The sequence below is a fragment of the Anabrus simplex genome, chromosome 1, assembly GCF_040414725.1.
Source record: "Anabrus simplex isolate iqAnaSimp1 chromosome 1, ASM4041472v1, whole genome shotgun sequence".
Lineage (NCBI taxonomy): Eukaryota > Metazoa > Arthropoda > Insecta > Orthoptera > Tettigoniidae > Anabrus > Anabrus simplex.
Window position 1 is genome coordinate 440,978,829 of NC_090265.1, and position 19,166 is coordinate 440,997,994.

The 19,166-nt window shown below is 38.9% G+C and overlaps 1 protein-coding gene across 1 annotated transcript in view; it reads left to right on the forward strand.

Moving 5' to 3' along the window:
- The window catches only part of Sec63 (translocation protein Sec63), a 388,322-nt gene extending 370,391 nt beyond the window's left edge, over positions 1-17,931 (forward strand). The window contains exons 16-17 of the mRNA XM_067135181.2: positions 6,261-6,409; positions 17,745-17,931. Coding sequence (XP_066991282.1) covers positions 6,261-6,404 — 144 coding nt within the window. The 3' untranslated portion in view covers positions 6,405-6,409; positions 17,745-17,931. The remainder of the gene's footprint in view (positions 1-6,260; positions 6,410-17,744) is intronic.
- The last annotated feature ends 1,235 nt before the right edge of the window (positions 17,932-19,166 follow it).

Below are 19,166 nucleotides of genomic sequence, written 5' to 3' on the forward strand. Positions count from 1 at the left end.
GTATGGATTCAGAAGAGGCAGGTCCATATTTGACTCAATATTTACATTTCGTCAAATGGTGGAAAGGACATGTTAGTAACGTTTCTAGATATTGAAAAGGCATATGACAGTGTCCCAAGGAATTTGGTATGGAAAACATTGACAGAGCCACAGAATGGAAATGAAACAATGTGGATGGTATAGCATTGTATCAAAATTGCAAAAGCTATGTTAGAACGAAAGTGGGTCAAACTGAATGGTTCAGAGTTGAGACAGGCTTAAGACAGGAAAGTGTATTGTCTCCCTTACTCCTCATTATCATCATGGATAGAATTCTACATAATATCAAGGAGAAGGTGATGGGCGAGCAAGTAAAGTCTGTGCCCTTTGCTGATGATATTGTAGTTTGGGAGATAATGAAGAGGAAGTACAGACACAAGTTGATTTATGGAATGAGGAGATAAGAAATTTTGAATGAAGATTACTACTGCTAAAAGAAAGACTTTGATCATGACGAGAGGTAACTGAAAATCCAAGGGAGTGATAAAAATAGGAAATGAACCTCCTGAAGTTGTGAAAAATTTTAGATATTTGGCCAGCGTGATGTCACAAGATGGAAATTTGAATGGAGAAATTGATTTAAGAATACAGCTGTCTGCAAGTTTCTACCAGTGTGCAAGAGACATTGTACAGAACAAAGTTGTGCCAATGAAGTGCAAGAAGGTTTTATACTCGTCCTATTATAAACCTATACTGACCTGTGCTTCAGCGGCCTGGATGTTGACTAAGCGGAACCAAAGTAAGATACAAGCAGCTGAAATGAGGTTCTTGATGAGCATACAGGGAAAGACAAGACGAGGTAGAATACAAAATGAGAAATAAGGAGAAGCGTGGGGGTGTGTAAACTTCAAGAAGAGAATGATATAGCAAAGCTAAAAGGGTTTGGACACATGATGAGAATGCCAGGAGAAAGAATACTGAAGAGAACATTCATGAATACAGAGACTGGAGAAAGACCTAGGGGACGGCCCAGAATGAGATGGAGGAGCTCTGTTTTGGACTGGATTGCAGATAGAGGAGTCGATAGCAATAAAGTACTAGAAGAAGAATGGTGGAAAGATTTACATTTCAAAGAACCTAAATAGAACCATTTTATGCACCAAAAATACCAATTTTAGAGTCTGAAATTTTGTTGTGTGGTTATCAGCAATCTCATCACAAACAGCCCTTCCCACTTTCAACATTTCTCTACATCATCAATAGGTCCTTCCCACATTTAACCCCCTCCCTGGTGCTATCCTGATGGGCCTTGGCTTACCAAGAGACTGCTGCTGCTCAGCCCAAAGACCTGCAGATTACCAAACTTCTACAGTTTGTCCAACCCAAACACCATAAAATATGACTCCACTCAGCCAGACGTTCATAAAAAAGTAGCTTATCATAGCATGATCCATAGAGATTTCAATATTCGCCTATCCACTGAAGACTTAAAGAAGGAAATAAGCATGATTTACGCTATGCCCACATATAATGGATACAGTAGAGAATCAATAAATAAAATCGTCCAAAAAATCAGCCAAAATCCAAACTAATTAGAGAAGACAAATCCAAGAAAGATTATATAACGTTTACTTTCTGTAATGCCAGCATTCACCACATTACCAAAAGACGTTATCTAAGAGTAGCCTCCAAAACTTCCTACAACAATTCAACCGGCTGTCCTGTATAGGACAACACACGGTCGAGTCTCGGCAACATGATCTTCCAAAGGCACTTTACAACATTGAAGAATTTTACATACATACGGATCAATATGTCCATCCAAGTCACAATCTTAATGAAATAGTAGAAAAGCTAATACTCTTAATGATGCAGCTATTCAACTACTTAAAAATCATTGTTTTAAAGATATCATTAAACAACATAAACACACACTCAGAACCTCTCAGGACACACCCCCTCCAACCCAACGTGCCCTGCCAAGCTTCTCCCCTATATCTGTCCTACCCTCCCCTCTATTGCTCCAAACATTAGCCCTCACTGAACGAGGAGCAGTACACAGCATACGTCCAACAGAACCACAAGCAACCAGCCCAGAAAATGAGAAAGTAAGTCACACAGATAATTCTCACTCACCTTCAGCACTCAACAGACATTCTCTAACACTGCTTTTTCTTCATTATTTTAGACATCCCATAATACCACGCAGTCCATCATCAATAGTTCACAGTTAAAGCACCTGTATCAAGGAATGTTATCACCTAATCCAGCCACATAACAATATCAACAAGACGTCAGACTCAGTTTTATACCAATGAGCATCTGCTTTGAAGTGGAGTAAATTTTAACCCATTTTACTTAAACATCACAATAACATTGTTCATTCACCAATCGTAACCACATATATTTTACAATAGATTCTCATCTAAATATTTGACTAATGTGTGTCCATCTTACTGGCACGAACATAAAGCCATATAGATGAAGTTTTTTACTATTGACATTATAAAACCACGCACATAAACTTCAAGTGGAAGAATATTTAGTGCAACTTAATTACTACAATATAAGACTGTGCAAATGAACTTCAGGAATGAAATCTAGACATGAAATTCGCCGTTTTTAATCTGTTGTTGTCACATTTTATCATTAGCTGTCGGAACTGTATGTAAATCTGAGAATAAGTCATATTTTAAATCAATGTACAGTATTTGCAATTTTGTTACTGACATCTTCATGTTCATGACATCTTCAGCAGCTGAAGATGATCTCTTATGAGATTGAAACTGGTACTGCAATTTAATGTATTTTTAGTGTAAATAAATACACTTGTAATTATAACTTGTATCAATTAGGTGGAAACTCCCAACTCTATGATTGTGTCTATTAAACTATCAATACAGACATGAAAATAACAACATGTGATGATGTACTCCACTTGGCCTGTGGCTGACCAATCAGGAGAGAAAGATTTATTGCAGTTAAGCATAGTCTTCCTATAAAGCCTAACCTGGGAATAGAACTTTCGGGTCCATAGATACCATGCTAACGTCATCCTTCTGAGTGAGTTATTGAAGCAGATGTGACTCGTAAAGTTTTCAGCGTTATCAACAGCTCTGTAAATTGATCTATATTTCCCAATATTGTACAAAATAAATTACGTACAAGATCCAGTATGGATACCTTTTAACTATTACACTTTATTCCATATACAGCAACTAAATTACCAGTAGTACACAAATAAACATAACAGCTCACCTGGTGGCTATGATCATTAAGGCATTGAAGTCTACGGTGTGACACCGTGGTTAGATAGTTTGAGACTCGTTGGTCAAAAAAAAATTCACCATCAGAATGTTGGCTGGCAGCGTAGGGAGCTGTGGTGGTCTATATTTTCTAGTCACGTAGATTGTGTACCAAAAGCCTGGATTAAATTCCAAACCTCTCCGCAGTGCTCATATAGAGTGAGCTGTTGATGGTGATTCGTCCGTCAGATCAGGATGTTAAGCCTTGACAGACCCCTTCATGCTATTAGACAGGAGTAGGCTGTATGCCAGCATTGGGTTTCACCCTCTCCCTTCCTGCTATCGTATATCATGTCATTCATTTCATCTCATTAACTCCTCTGATGAGGTTGACGTCAGGAAGGGCATCCGGTCATAAAAATGTGCCACGATAGATTTATCTCACCTCATACTTGACCCCGTAGAGAAATGGGACAAGGGTTGGACAAAAAACACAAACATACATAATAATAAATATAATGCATTGTATTAAAATAAAGTGTGAAGGGTGTGATATATTTACTATTACAACTTACGAGATGTGGCGTGGTTGAAAGCTGGAATTTTAGGATTGAATGAAAAGGGGTGGACTTCGGGTACTTCCGTACTATGTGTCTCATCCTTAGACTTTCCAATGATGGGAAAAAGAAGGGAGAATGTAAAGAACAAGCTATTGAGAAAGTAGACAGATGCAAAATATAAAGTGAAAAAGTAATAAGAACTGAAAATAGGCTCTAACAAGAAAAGAGAGGAATTTTTAAGCTCTATAAAAAACCTTTATATAGACCTAATTTCCATGATACACCTAAATAATTTCAAGCGTGCATGTGTTAAGGAAAAATGAAGGTTTATGCCCAAATTCTACTGTCTCCTGATAACCTACTTCACAGATTGGCACTTCATGATAAAGTTTTTGACACCTGACCTTTATTTCATGCTTTTTATGCCATTGTAAGCATGCAAAATAAGACATTATCCAGTGTATTAATAAACATACTTGAGCATCAGTCTTGTGTACTATGGCCCACTAAATTTAATGGAGTAAAAATACAGGATAAAGAGATTCAGATGACCAGCATGTACCTTGTTAAAAAACTGAGTAATAAACAGAAATCCATAAAAACTGAGTAACCATTAGAGAGGTGATGGCATACAATTTATCATCACTGAATTGCATTTCCAAAAGCCTATATTCAATGCCAAACATCTCTGTAGTGTTCATATGAAGTGAGGGTATATAACACTGTTGATGGTGATTCGGATGGAGATGTTAAGCCTTGAGCAAACCCTTTGGTGTTACTTACTCCTGTGGATGGGATCAGTATAATAACACTCATGGCATTCCCTGCCTGCCGTACAAGGCGACTAAAAGCGTTGCTGGGGCTCTTAATTTGGGAGCATGGGTTGGCGTCCACGGAGCCCTTGCACGAGTCCTGGCATTACTTCCACGTACTTGCACTAGGCTCCTCACTTTCATCTATCCTGTCGACCTTCCTTGGTCAGTTCTTATTTTTTTCTGACCCCGGTGGTATTGGGTTCGTAAGGCCTAGGGAGCCATTCATTTTCATGTTCTTTGTGGTCCTTATCTTTCTTTGGCATTACCTTCATTTTTTGAAGTGTCGGACCCTCTCCATATTTTCTCTCTGAAGTGTTATATAGAGGATGGTTGTTTTATTTCCTCTTGAAACAATAACCACCACCACTACCACCTTGGTGTTACTCATTAGGAGTAGACAGTGCCAACACTGGGTTTCATCCTCTCCCTATCTCATCGTCATCATCCCACATCCAGAAATGCAGGTCGCCCAGGGGAATTAAATAGAAAGACCTGCACCAGGTGAGCTGAACATGTTCTTGGACACTCCCAACACTAAAAGCCATATGATAAATAAAAATATGTAAATGGAACATCACAAGATTTTTCATTTAATTATTATTTTGGACTATTCCAGACCTTAACTTACAGCTAGTTTTAGCTCTGCTGTGTGTTATGGTGGTTTTCTTCAATCCTTCTCCACAACTCATCGTGCAATTTCTTGACGTCTAATCTATAATCCAAAGTGTACTTACAGTAATCCTTGTTCTTGTATAGTTCATAAAATGGAACCTTAGTTGAAATAATCTTCGAGCGTCATTAAAGAAGAGTTAAAACATGATTCAAAGTTCATTATTTTCTAATAATATTGATGTTTTTACACCATTCACAAAGAAGATCAGTTGTGTTTTAAAGTGACATGTTGCTAAAATTATCATACACTGCATTAATATTGTAAGCCTAGAGCATGATTCATTAAGGTACCACTAAACTGCTTTAAGAAATTGTGACCTACATGATTAATTAAACAAAAAATAAAGAACAGGATAGTGATTCTGGCAGTGAGATTTTCCTATGATTTTCATTATGGTAGTCCTATGCCTTTTCTGGTATGTCTGTCAATATTTTATACAAGTGTAAGGGAATGTTGTATCAAAAGCATGAAGAGAGTATTTGAAACAAAATATTTACTGCCTATATTGACATTATTGTCCAAAATAGAAATACTGTAGTCTTGAATTTCTTTATGTTTCTGATATATGAGAAGTGTTTGTAAAAATTAAGTTACTTAGTATAGTGATGTTCCAAATTGGCACAGATGAGTGTTAAGTGGCACACAGTTACTCTTTACAGTAAATGCTCAGTGTGTCCACTATTTGCTCTCAAACATATTTCACAGTATACATATATGTTTTCAAGTCTTGTGGATCAGCCTGTTGGGTCTCAACTGTGGCACAGAATCCTGATGTAATGTGTTTTGTCATGGCTGCTCATCTGATTCCAAATTCATACCTATTCTCTATTATAATTCAGAAAATTAAAAATGAATCATTTTATTATACAAGCCATTCTCTGCTACCAACCCCCCCCCCCCTTTTTTTTTTTCCTTGAGTTTTCTCATAACCACCTCAGTAAAGCACTTACGGACATCTGAATAATTTGAAATATCTTTATATTTACAGTTGGATGTGAAGGAAGCTCCTGAGGTACCTACTGAACACCCACAGTGGGATATGTTGGATGATGAAGAGGAAGAACAAGAAGGAGAGGGTAGTGACATCTCTGAATTCACAACTGATGAAGATGTGGAGGATGATCATGAATAATTCAGGTTCGTGCATGCTTAGGTGATTTGAAAGTAGTACTTACCTACTGTTGTATTTAAATTTTAATGTGTGGAAAATATTTTTCATTGGAGAACACAATAAAAATATCAATAGGGATTGATGAAACATTATTATTAACGCTTGTGGGACCAGTGATTACTGACTGGCAAATTTCTGGCAATATATCATTACTGTCAATAATAAATGTTTTGTAAACAGTTTGTAACTTAGAAATTCATTTTTACTGTTCGGCATATACCATATTTGGCGTTGTGAGAGAAGGAAAGTTTGTAGATAAGACCTCGCTCCCCCAACATCATTTGTCAAAAAATAACAATAACTTCATCTTGCTACAAACAAGTCTATGATCAATTAGTAACCATTGTCTTCTAGATCAGAATGGTGTAAAGAAGTAATGGTGTTTTGAATTAACTGAAGGGATTCATGTAGGGGTGCACCACGAGTTTCTAGACTCTTAATCGCCTTCGAAAGTGACGAATAATGCACATGGATGAAACTGATATCTTTATATACAGTTTCAGATTCAAATGCGCACTTCGCTTCACAAACACACGCCGTATGACTATCACCAATACTTTTAACCACATCTTTCACTTGGTTAAAGTTCCCCTGGTAGAACGATACTGCGGATAACCAAGTTCCCCATCTTGTGAGAACAGGTTCCAGTGGAAGAGAAACCTGAGGCAGATGAGTTTTATACAACTGTACACGAGCTGGTGCTTTTAGGAACAGTTTTTTCCCACTTGAAATTACTTCTTTGGCAGATAGAAAGAGGGGATGTATATCTTCTGCAATACGATGCAATCCATTATTCAAACATGTGACATGGAGGAGATTTGGAAAAAATACTGAAAAAGACTGACCAGCTTTCAACATATACGAAGCTGCATCTGTGACTAAAAGGTGCACTTTGTAACAATCACTCTCCAATTCACTAGGCCTCGGAAGTCGCAGGGAATCTTAACAAATCTTGCAACTGTAGCGTCGTCGTTTTTTTTCTAGCACTTTGCATGGAAGTAAATGAGGTTTGCCAGGTTCTTCCGGACATAATTTACTCACTATGAAGTTCGCAATGTATCAACCGCACGAATCGGTTGTTTCATCTACTGATACCCAGACACAGTTCCCTCCTCTATCTGATCGTATCAAATCTATGACAGAAGCATGCAGTGAAAGTAAATAGTTCTTCCTAAGGGTAGATTCATCTGGTATCCTTTGATTAGCACAATACTTTTCGAGAAACAAGCATAGATGTGGATTATTCAATTTATAGAGTGGAGTGTTGCTGCATACAAAAGCTTTACATATCAGCCGAAAATGTACTAACTTCACACCATGTTTTCTCGTCGGTTAAAACTAGCTTTTGCGTATTCTTACTCTGCTCTTTTGATCTGAGAGAGATGTGAAGTTGTTTTCGAATGCTGTTCAATTTGAAATTTATCACATTTTACACTCTTGTTGCACATTTGAAGTATACTACATCACTGTCACTTGTATAGTCACTATTGTCTGATATTCACTGTTTAATTAAAAACTCTTATCTTTAGGCATTTTTAGAGTTTAATCTGATAAAACACTGCAATAAACAACCAGCAAGTCAACAGATGAACGCACTTGTTTAAGCAAACCTTAGTAGACTACTGTAAGGAGAAAGGAACGTCAAAAAGAAGGAAATAGCTGTTGTGGAATGGGTCATTATCCGTCTACCTGCTTGTATTGCGACACTGAAAGCCCTTTCCTTGATCAGGGGAAGGCTTCTCATGTTGCCAAGGGATACAACATATAGAGTTCATTAGATTTTTCATTTCATTCAGAAATCTTAAATAATCGATCACACATAAGAGAAAAATATACCAGTATATGCACTAATGTTCAAAATATGCATTTGCATATGCATTTTTTTTTAATCCGGACCCTAATCATTATATAGTAATAGATGTTACTTCTGGATTGGAAAGATCAGCCGGTGTAACACCTCACCATTGCCCAGGGAACGCCCGAATGTAAATCATACTCTCTTCAGGGAGGCTCTTTCCATGTCCCCCATTGTACCAGCTGTTTGCAATTGGGTGACAGACATTTATCCTAGTTCCAGACCAAAAGTGGAGTCTAGCAAGGCAGTGCATTATCCCCATTATTATTTATCATCATCATGGATGACATAATGAAGAACATCAAGAAAACCTCTGAACTAAATGCAATAGCTTTCACTGATGACGTTATGATCCTGGGAGAAACTGAGGAGCAAGTCCAGTTGAGACTCAATGAATGGAGGGTTAAGTTCCAGTAATTCAATCTCAAGATAAGCAAATTCAAAACAGTAGTAAACAGAGGGGGATAACCAGTGAACATCATGCTAGGAAACCATCCACTGGAAAGTGTGGAAATATCTCGAGATACACTAACCACGAAGGAGGTGGCAAAGAGTGCAGAAGAGCTCTCACTTTTACAGCAAGTACGGACACTCCTCTGGGATCCCAAGGTAAGGTAAGGGTTATTCTGCCCGAAGGCAGGTCCGAACCTCTGCAGAGGTGTTCCTGAGCCGGAGTTTACGTGCAGTAGGATGGCCAGTTTCTTTCCGCTCCTCCATTCCCTTACCCCCCACCAACAGCGCGTGGCAACCCATCCACCTCCTGACCACGCCCAATGTTGCTTAACTTCGGAGATCTCACGGGATCCGGTGTTTCAACATGGCTACGCCCGTTGGCTGGGATCCCAGAGTACCAACAAAATCAAAGCTGGTGATGTTCAGTCACTGCTGTCATCTCAACCTGTGGCATCGAAACCTGCACCTTCACTGACTCATCAAGGTTGCATCTGAGATGTCCTAAGGTCCACAATTCATAAAACAAAACTGGAAAAGTTAAGGAATGGCATAGTTAGAAAGGAAGCTGGGATTGAGACATTGTTAGATCAGGTCAGCATGTCCAGATTGAGGTGGTTTGAGCATGTAATGAGCATGGAGCCAACAAGACCAGCTTATATTAGCTTGGGGAGACAAGTGGCAGGAAAACAGATGGTGGGAAGACCGAGAACCCAGTGGTTGGACATAAAGGAGGACACTGGAGAATGTCATCAACAACAGAACATACTTTATCTCAATGAGACAAAGTGGGAGGGGCTCGCTAATATTACGCAGGAAACTGGAACTGTAAAATGATTGTAATAAGGCTTTATTCTGCATAGCAGTGTAGTGCAGGCTGCAAACTTAACACAGTGGCGACAGGCTTCAGACAGAGGCCGCTACCGGATAGTCTTTACTTCCACTCCTAGTACTTCATCTGCAGTTTCCTGCAATGGATCCCTCAATAAAATCCACTTTCCTTTGATATTTTCCACTGTTCAGCTTTGTTGTTTAGCCTCCAATTTCTTCTCCATCCTGGATTCATATAGCTGCGCAGTTTCTTTATCTTTCAATTTTGAGACCATATATCTCCTTGGAGCTTTCCCTTTCTTAGCAGATCTGTAAGTTGCAATACGTTGCCTGTATTTTACCCGTTACCAAGTAATGGTCCGAATCACATTCAGCTCCCCCACAACTGTCAACTTGTAGTATGTCAGATGCATGTCTTCTATCGATTACTACATGGTCTATTTGATTAACGGTGACACCATCTGTTGAACACCAAATGGTTTTCCGTATATTCTTTCTCTGAAACCATGTAATCTTCACCACCATCGAGTTTCCCATAGCAAAATCAATTAGCCTCTGTCCATTATCATTTGACTCATCATGCAAACTTTCCTTCCCAACTGTCTCCCTATAGACTTCTTCTTTACCCACTTTAGCATTTAAATCTCCAAGTAGGATTTTTATATCTTGTCTTGGGATGCATGTTCCAATTGTCCAGAAAACATATCTTTTTCTTCATCCTCAGCCTCTTTTCTAGGTGCATACACACACAAGGGTGATATTGAAAAAATGGGCTTTCATCCTTAGAGTGCATATTCTTTCATTTACAGATTTAAAATTCAAAACTGCTGACTTATATTTGTCATCCACTAGGAAGCTTGTGCCACCTATTGTACCTCTGGCTCCACCACTATGCAGAACTGTATATCTACCACTTCTTAAAACACCATGTCCTTTCCATCTGACTTCTTGAATTGCTGCTATTCCAATATTATATTTCTCCATTTCTTGTTTCAGACTGTTTAGGGCTCCTGGTTTATTCAGGGTTCGTACATTCTAGGTTGCTACATACGTATCATATTTCCATTTGCATCTTCTATTTCCTCGCGTGGGTCGTTTACCATTATCATCAGTCCGGCTATTCTTGTCTGTGAGTTTCGTAACGAATTGTTTTTCTGATATAGGGTTGTTAGCCCCATGATCAACCCCCAACCTGGAGGACCAGGGTATCCCTCTTAGTGTGGCCTATCACCTTTGACCTGTCCGGCTTGGGTGGCCCTACCAGGAGCTTATGCTCCCACCGGCATAGCTCTCAGGATCACTTAGGCACGCAAGCTCCCCCATCGCGACAAGATGAAGATACCAGCGTGGGAGATCAAAAAGAAACTAGTTGAGTAAAAAGGAGAATTCTGGTAGCCCGTCATCTAATGTTACTGTCGGCTGAGAAACTATGAGAATTCTCGGAGCCCATCGCCCATGTGTTAAGTAACATACCTGAAGGTCGGTCAAATGTAGCAAGAAATGACCTGTGTTTGAAAACAGAAACTCCATGTACAAGTAGAAAATAGGACTGCAGCATGAGACTTGATCCACCGAGCCTTCTATAGACTGACCAATACTGCAGAACTGATCCCACTCAGCTATACAGCAGCTACGTAAGTGGCATTAATGATATCTAGCATGCAATTCTCCTCCACTTTGGTGTTTAATAGATTTTTAATATCTGTATTATGGTTTTAATCATTAATAGAATACTTTTACTATACCTAATCACTTGGCACAACTTAACACTCCATCATTTGGTAGGTTGATGTACAACAAGCATGTCAGACTTACAGTCCTTGACTAAAATCTGTGTGGCCCCAGCTTGTTATGAAAAATAAGTAGAATATGGCCGGTGTTCAGAGTGTTTGTTCATGCAGTGGTTTAAGTGGAGTTGCTGGTATTTAATGGAATATTAAAAATTTAATCACTTATTTCTACAACAATAATGCATTCCTTCAATGATTGATTGACTTACTTATTAACACAATAGACAGTGAAGGGCTGTTGAGTTATAACCTGGTTATTAGAAAATACATTGTGGAACTTGCATAAAAACTGGCTAGTATATTGCAACCAATAAGATTCACTCTCGAACCTAAAAAAAAGCTTTAATCTCGCTATTTACAAATGAACTACTCAATAACTTGTCAACAAACACAACAATACAATAAACATAAACTACAACGATGAATCTAGTTCCCTTTATACAACATTTCCACCCAATCCTACAACCTTCATGAATTTCCGAGCAGTTTATAGATATTAACTAGCTGATGTACCCGTGCTTTGCTACAGGATTGTCAGAAAGACTGACTTGGTGGTTTTCCTAACTGAATTCAACATAGGTCATTACAAAAACGTCAGTAGGAATGTAGCGATTGAAAGCAAAGTTATCATATAAAATACTCGATCAAATGAAAAACCGCCCACTTTCTCACTTTCAACGAACAGTACTACGATGCCGATCTAACAGTCCAAAGTTCCAGAGCTGGAACAACCAGGACGCAGACTGCCATCAACACTCCTCTGTCATTATTCCATTAAATATGCACACTGTCATTCCAATCAGTGCCTCAGAGTAGGGATTGAATAGGTCGAATGCTATGATGAACCAGTGTGTTACGTACCTGCAGTATCAGAAAATGTATGAATCAGAGGAGTGGCATGCTAAAGAAGAAAGTTTTCCAACTCCCTGGCTATTTGCCACCAATGTTCAGTCAGGCTGTTATACTCGGTAGGCAGTGGTAATCCCATCTATCAGAGTTGAGCGGCACGGAGAACATCACAACAAACAATGGTCAATATAAAGTTATTGTTGATCAGTGTTATGCGCTTTGGATGTTGTAGGCCTTCTGAAATACTAATCTTATCATAGTCGGTACAGTAAAACTGAATGAAACATAAATGATCGGAAATTGTATTGTCTATAACTTTTGTTATGTAGTATCGTACTTTTCGATAGCATCAATAACATAGGTACCGGTATTTAAAAATTAAATTTCAGGTGCCTTCCCCTAAACAACCATTTCATCTCGGGAAAATAGAATTATTTACAGCTTAGACTGTAGTTTCTTATTCCCCGACTCTATATAGCGGTTTTCATTAAATTCTATTAACCCATTTTCTCGTGGCTCGGCGTTGATGTGGACTTAGCAACAAAAATACAAATTCATTAATATCTGTGTTATCAGAGCCAGTACGGTAAAAATGTAGAAGACATAAATGATTGGAAATTGAATTATATATAACTTTAGTTATATAGTATTTATCGATAGGACTGCTCATAATATAAATATTCGATAATTAAATTTAAGGCCTTCCCCTAAACTACCATTTCACTCAGCATGAATAAAATAATTTATAGCCTAGATTGTAGCGGCTCATCCCCCGACTTTACATACCGATTTTCATTAAATTCTCTTCAGCCGTTTTCTCGTGATGCGTGTACATACAGACAGACAGAAATTACGGAAAAGTAAAAAGTACATTTTCTTGTTGCTATGGACATGACCGATACAGAAATACCATTCTTTTCAAATTCTGAGCAATGTTCAGACAAAACTCTTATTTTATATATGTAGATGTAAAATAAAAGCTAAAGGTTTTCACCTATTCAATACAGTTTATTGCAACCTTAAAAAGTGACATATATTTGATGAAAGTAGTTTCGGTCTTGCTAGAGACCATCATCAGTCATAATCAATAAAAGTGATAAGGCAAGACATGAATTATCAATGTCTTTGCCTAACTTCGCTATTTTGACTTTCAAGCTTAAGTATTACCAGGCTGTTTTCTTTGTCTGGTTGGCGGTATAATCCTACAGAATCAATACGGAATAATATGAAATTTATTACCTATGATTGTAGATATTCGCATGTGAAATTATTTCCGTGTTCAGAAGTACCTACCAGTGTGAGTAATTGTTTTCATTAATGAAGGAAAACAGGTCTTCTACAAGATCCAGATTAACTAACAATTTTGGTTCAGTCTTCAAGTTTACCATGACTTATTTCTCCCAAAATAGTTATTACAGAAGAGATGTTTGGTATTGAGAAGGAAACCTTAATCTGTGTTATTGTTGTTTATCTTTACTAGCACACACTATGTATTTACATAAATAAATAGGTTATTGCTAATGTCTTATAGATTACATAATACATTCCCTTTTTCTTGCGATCCAAGCAATCTTACATCCACATTATTCAGCCTAATGGGGTTTTGAGTTTTACATGCTGAGTGTACAACAACTGATTGTAAAAAGTGATCTTACATCCACGTTATTCAGCCCACTTGGGGTTTTGAGTTTGGCGTGCTGATTGTGGGAGGCAATCGGAGGAATATCAACAATCATGATTAACACATCTTGCTGGATTACATATCTTCCAAAGTAAAAAGGAGCAGCTGAGGCAGCTGGTTCACCTTGTGCAGAAAGATAAGAACATGAAAAGGAACGCACAACGGGATAAACACCACAACCTGTGGGAAGAGGGAGTAGCAGAAGAGGAAGACATCTGTTCACCTGATGAAGCTGAGAAGCAGAAATGAGTTCATCATAGGCTGAGAAGAAGTGGATGTAAAAGAACTGGGATTGGTGAAAAGTGAACCCATCAATTTAAACATGGCATTGTATGAAGCTGTGGAAATTTTCCTTATCCTTTTGTGTTTTCCTGTTTGTCCTTACTTCCTCTTTCTGTTTCTCTCTCTTCCCATACTGACTTATCATTGTGTTTTTCGTATTGTGTGTTCCTTTTCATGTTCCTGTCTCAGGTAATCTTTTCTAGACTCATGTTCGGACCTACGAAGATTAACCCCCATATGCACAGAAACAAGTTGAATATACTTAGTCGTGTGTTATTACGTATCCCAAGACACCGTCACATGGTTTGCAGTCTATAAATAACATCAGTGCTTTTTTCTGGAAAATCGCAGGCTACAGTTTCTATGGTGTCATACAATCATGTCATACTACCTGGTAGCCAATTGCAGTAAATTAGTTAAAAATTAATTTAAAACACACAGTGTCTAGCCCAATCTATAGGGCAAAACACAACTTAACCTAATCTTTACATTAACTTTCAGACTTCAACATAGGTAATTAAAAAGTTAGTAAAATTGAAGACATGACATTAGTACCTTTTCCATTACAATAACTTCCAAATTGGACCCATGACCCTGGTGCTGCCATCTTCAGGCGAATATTCTTTGCTCTTTATATTGTTCGCAAAATGTCTTCCTTTCTGGTACCAGGAGTTGACATATGGTAGAGTTGCAAGAAATGAAATTCATATTATAAGTTCCGTATTGACTGTAGTATCTTAGTTAAAGAATGAGACTTACATATGGTAGAGGTCGAAAATCTTGTAGTGGAGGACTTACCAGCTTCATAAACATCAGTGAACTGACATTCTTCTGAACATTATCTGGCCAACATTCAGGATACAGTACTTTTGTCCATTCTGGTATTTGTGTGTCTTCTTCGTTAACAGACTTTTCCATCCGTCACCTTAAGCTGTCATAGCTGTCAGGATCAAGAGAGCTTTTTGCATTAGCAGCCTGACTTTTTTTCTTCTCTACTTCAGGGTAACTCCCATGAATTTCAACTTTTCAGCTGCACTTCGAGCTTAATGATAGTGAGACCCACCATTAAATTTCCTATCTTCATACAGAAGAGTCTGCCTATATATTACTTTAAGAGCCTTATAAAGAGTCATATTGCATTCTTGTAGTTCAACGCTGAGTTCTAACAACTCTTGAAGAGCATCACACACATGACCAACATTTGTAATTGTTTTTTCAAGAGACCATCACGCAAAACTCTTACACTCTTATTCCTGTTCTCATCCTGTTTGCTCTTTCAAAATGTGCCACGAGTAATCCATAGTTTTTCAAAACTGCAGAAACCCCTGTCTAACTTGAAGTTAACCAACGAGTATTTAGAATTCTTCCAGTGTTGTACAGTTGCTGGTCCAGATAGTCAGAAATATTTCTCAGTTCTCTGGCATTTTTAGGTACCAAAAATTTTCTCCCACAGGAGCTCTCTTTTGTGCCGGTGAATGTACTAAAACAAGGCTGGTATATTTGAGTACCTTGAAATACACTGGCGGAAAAAAGACACCAAGAAAGGGTTTTGCTAGGTTAACGAACGTTGGTAGGCATGTTTATACATCTGAAAGATGACGTACGTCAGGTTGCTTTAAATACGGGCTGTACTGTGCGAGGGTGTTAGTTACCTGTGAGATTGGATGGAGTGACTGAGTCGAGAATGCCTTTACGACAATGAAGAGGCCAGCATTAACAGCTCACTGCGGTTGAACGAGGCCGTATAATAAGGCTACATGAAGGTGGATTTTCCTTCCGCGCTATTGCAGAACGACTTGGCAGGAATGTCTCCACTGTGCATGTGTGCTGGTAGCAATGGTCACAGAAGGTACGCTCGCAAGAAGTCCGGGTTCCGGATGTCCCTGTGGCTCCACCGAGATGGAGGACCGGTGTATTCAGCGTATGGCTGTGGCACAGCGGATTGCACCTGCAGCAACAATTCGAGCGGCAGTTGGCACCGCAGTGATGTCCCCCTGTGGGTGGGGGCGGTAGAATAACACCCACAGTATCCCCTGCCTGTCGTAAGAGGCAACTAAAAGGGGCCCCAGGGGCTCTGAACTTTGGAGCATGGGTTGGCGACCACGGGGCCCTCAGCTGAGTCCTGGCATTGCTTCCACTTACTTGTGACAGTCTCCTCACTTTCATCTGTCCTATCCGACCTCCCTTGGTCAACTCTTGTTCTTTTCCGACCCTATTAGGTTTGCGAGGGCTAGGGAGTCTTTCATTTTCACGCCCTTCGTGGCCCTTGTCTTTCTTTGGTTGATATCTTCATCTTTCGAAGTGTCGGACCCCTTCCATTTTTCTCTCTGATTAGTGTTAAATAGAGGATGGTTGCCTAGTTGTACTTCCTCTTAAAACAATAATCATCACCACCACCACCGCAGTGATGCAAGGAACTGTTCGAAATTGGTTTCTTGAAGGACAGCTCCGAGCAAGATATTCCGGCGGCGTGCATTCCATTTACCTCAAACCACCGCCATCTACGACTTCAGTGATGTCAAGAGAGAACTCATTGGAGGATCGAGTGGAGTCTGTTGTGTTTTTGATGAAAGCCAATTCTGGTTTGTTGCCAGTGATGGCCATGTGTTGGTTAGAAAGAGGCCAGGGGGGCGCCTGCATTTCACCTGTCTGCGGCATCGACACACTGGACCTATGCCAGGAATTCTGGTCTGGGGAACAATTTTCTATGACAGCAGCAGCACTCTTGTGTTTATCCCACGCATCCTGACTGCAGATGTGTACGTTCGTCTGGTGATTCAACCTGTTGTGTTGCCATTTATGAACAGCATTCCCTGGGGGTGTTTTTGAACAGGATAATGCATGCCCCCATGCGACTGTTGTAACCCAACGTGCTCTACAGTGTGTCGACATGTTGCCTTGGCCTGTTTGATCCCCCGATCTGTCTCCAGTCAAGCACGTATGGAACATTATTGGATTACAACTCCAATGTTACAACCGGCATTAACCGTCCCTGTATTGACCGACCAACTGCAACAGGAATGGAACTCCATCCCACAAGCCGACATCCAGCACCTGTACAACACATGCATGCATGTTTGCATGCCTGCATTCAACAGTCAGGCGATTACACCGATTATTAATGGACCAGCATGGCACATTTGCGATGATTTGTCTCGCATGGGTATTAATCTGTTGTCTTGTGCCTTTAATCAATGAAATATGTTACCTCGACAAATATTTTGCCAAAATTTCCGTATTCTGTATTCCTTATTTCATGGTGTTTGGATATTTTCTTCCACCAGTGTACTACTGGGCTGAACAGGGACTGAACTTGCCACATTGGATTCAGAAAGCCTGAGCCACCCAACTATATGAGAAAAGGGATGTTGGTTGGGTGGTTGGTTGGTTGGTTGGTGGGTCGGTCGGTCGGTCGGTCAATTTATGTGGAATCTCAGGATATTGTTTCTGTAAACTGTAATGAAAGTTAGTTGGTCATGAATCGTTATTCACAATCTTTGTTCTAAAAGCTTAATACCATAAAGAAAGTATACTGTCTTAATATTTTTACTCTATTTTTACAGCCTTGGATGTCCCCAAGAAGTACGAAGAATATTCTGCTTCAAGAACTTGTACAAGAGCGCTGCATGCAGTGATGGTGAACATATGTTAGGGTTCTTTTATACATTATTTTTGTAATATCCTGCCAATTCTATGTGAATATTTTGATAGACTAGTTGAAGAGAAATAAATCTCCAATTATTGACCTTTTTTTTACTGTTTAGTGAAAATAACATCTTAGCAACACCAAATGGCCCATCAGTACAGGTAGAATCTTGAAATCATTGGAGACATATGCATCACATGACTGCTGTCCCCCCCCCCCCCACTGTGAAACATGTGGAAATATTGACCAGTATTGTAATAAAATTGAAAGAAATATAACATACTATTGTGTTTTCAGGGAAGAGTTGTAGCCAGTGAGCAACTTATTTTAACACATTGCTGACGGGACCCGAATACACTCGTGTTTAGCTTACTGCACATTGCTGGCAGAATATGCGTTAACTTGTGTTTTTGGGAGACAAGTATGTTCCATGACATGCATTGGAGTTTCTGGAACTCATTAACGGTCAAGATTTATAGATTCTCGGTGTCTAAGGGTTTGGATATGTAATCATCATAAAATGACAAAGCCATATTTAAAAAACATTACTGTTGAATCCCTATACAATAAAAGAATAAATAAATGAAACCATAAGTTTATTAAAATTTATGTTGTAAAATACACTTTTAATGGAAGATTTGCCAACAAGACACCGGACTTTCAAATGGGAAAACCTCTTTTCAGGTTTTTTTTTTAACTGATATAAATGTTGCAACGAACTTGAGAAAATAATTTTAAATACATACCATGAAGATGTTAGACTCTAGGCTCAGTATGTTAACGATATGGTAGTTCTACTGAATGGAAACCTCACCACTCCCGAGACATATCACAGAGAAAAATGAATAAACAATTTTTAGCATTTACATAGTTCAGAAACAAAATTTACAGAATATATCATATTTTAAAGCAATTTAATTTAAATATTGCTTTTAGAACCAATAGCAAACTCACAGAAAATTTACAACTCTAATATATTAAATTTAAAAAGGAAATTTATAGTAACCAAGGGGTATTCAGGCTCCCATGCAGCGATTGTAATAAAATTTACATATGAAGGACTGGTCAGACATTAGATCAGTGATATTCAGAACCTTTCAAGGCCAACACAATATATATTCCACATTTGCAGAACACATTTATAAATTATTATTATTATTATTTCCGGCTCTATGGCTAAATGGCTAGCGTGCTGGCGTTTGGTCCAGAGGGTCCCGGATTCGATTCCCGGCCGGGTTGGGGATTTTAACCTTAATTGGTTATTTCCAATGGCTCGGGGGCTGGGTGTGTGTGCCGTCTTCAGCATTAGAATTCATCACAGGTAGGGCCCCATTCTCAT